Source organism: Sitodiplosis mosellana, unplaced genomic scaffold (assembly GCF_009176505.1).
Source record: "Sitodiplosis mosellana isolate CC-2019 unplaced genomic scaffold, AAFC_SMos_1.0 Smas_scaffold_6125, whole genome shotgun sequence".
NCBI classification, from domain to species: domain Eukaryota; kingdom Metazoa; phylum Arthropoda; class Insecta; order Diptera; family Cecidomyiidae; genus Sitodiplosis; species Sitodiplosis mosellana.
Genome location: NW_022601366.1, coordinates 1 through 1,856, shown reverse-complemented (window position 1 = coordinate 1,856; position 1,856 = coordinate 1). Strand labels below are relative to the sequence as shown.

Here is a 1,856-nt window from a genome sequence, read left to right as displayed (position 1 = left end):
TATCGTTTTTTTTTTCTTAGAATAAGTCGTATACGAACGCTTTTACATATATGCCAGACAACTGTGCTATCTACACCTCCCGATGACAACGAAAAATTCACAAACAGTTCAATTTACAGGATTATGAAAGATATGGCCATGTCCATTGATTATATTACACTTGAATGCCGGTGGAGGAAGGAAAATTATAGATGTTCCGATTTTTTCCAACCGATTTTCACCGATGATGGCCTTTGTTTCGCATTCAATGCACTCAATTCACATGAAATGTACACAGAAAAGTAAGGTCATAACGATTTTCTAACGAATAGATATTTTTATTGAATGCATGATGACATTGCATCATAACAAATATAATGAGTTCATTATGATAATAATAATGATGGATATCGTTGAATGTACATTTAGCATGGCTCCTGAATTGATGACCGTGAAAAACAATTCTAATATAACGAATTGGAGCTTCGAAGATGGATACAAAAGAAGTCCACCGACGAAAGATTATCCAAATCGTATATTCAACGCAAAGCAATTTAATGCATTTTACATAGCATTGCATATACCAAATGAGCACATTGAATACTTGTGTGCTGGAATAATCAAAGGATTCAAATTGACATTGACTCCACCAGGTGAAACACGTAAACCTGCTACGTACTACTATCAAATTCTCTTTTCGGAACAAGCGGAGATTTTCATCAAACCCAAACTTGTAACCACTTCTCAAACACTGCGCAAATATTCACCGAGTCAACGCCAATGTTTCTTCACTTCGGAGCGCCAATTGCGCTTTTTCCGAATTTATACGCAGAATAATTGTCAAGTTGAATGTCTCAGCAATTTTACTCAAATCGAATGTGATTGCGTGAAATTTTCCATGCCAAGTAAGTACTGAACGCTGGAAAAGTACCCAAGAACTTGTGAATTAAATTGAAAATGTCGTTTTCAGGAGATAAGAATACAAAAATCTGTGGAACAGCTAGCATTCGATGTTACCGGAATGCCGAAGATAAATTGTTTGGGGAAGACGTAATCGATGAATTTGAAAATGACACCGTGAAATTGTATCGTGAACACTGTAACTGTTTGCCTGCATGCACTTCAATTAAGTAATTAAGAAAATGGAATCTGTTCCCAACAGGGAAATATATTTGCTAATTATTTCAATTCATTTCTACTGCTACGGCTGATCAAATCACATAATTTCAGATATGAGGCATATATTGATAGAACGAAAATCGCTTTTGAGAGTATATGGAAATCGGTGGACCTTTCAAACCGTAGTTTTCCGAAGTACATCATCTCGTAAATGTTGAAATTTGAATAATTTTTAACGAATTTCCTTGCGATATTCATTTAAGCGTTCAATTGACCGCTTTGTCGATTTATTTTGCCGATCCACAAGTCACAACGCTCCAACGCATTGAAACGCAAACCCTGACCGATTTCTTTGCCAATTGTGGCGGATTGCTTGGACTATTCTTGGGTGTATCAGTGCTGAGCATCATCGAGTTCGTTTACTACTCAACTCTTCGTTTGTATTGGAACATTCGTCGTTCAAGAGTCGAAACTGATGTGGTATTGTTTGAACGGAGGGCCAATAATTGCATTCCATTGACTCTTTCAATGGCCGAAAGAGGAAATAAATAGATAGAGCTGTGGAACTAATGGACAATTTATCTTAAAATTTTCTAACTTTAGTGCATTTATACATGGCATTTGTCATATTTTTTAAGTTGATCTTTTGATTTCGCCATTGCGGCCTCATGCAAATATACATTTTCTAGTTCACGTGTGATAATCTAATGTCGTGCCTTGAACACATTGAATCAAAATAATAATGAATACCAGAGCGT

At 36.1% G+C, this 1,856-nt stretch overlaps 1 protein-coding gene across 1 annotated transcript; it reads left to right on the top strand.

Annotated features, from left to right (window-relative positions):
- Positions 1–379: 379 nt before the first annotated feature.
- On the top strand, positions 380–1,511 carry LOC129573853 (pickpocket protein 28-like; the record flags this gene model as incomplete). Its single annotated transcript, XM_055454983.1, has 3 exons — positions 380–884; positions 950–1,109; positions 1,362–1,511. Coding segments are annotated over exons 1-3 (815 nt in total), but the record flags the coding sequence as incomplete, so codon positions are not given.
- Between the last annotated feature and the right edge of the window lie 345 nt (positions 1,512–1,856).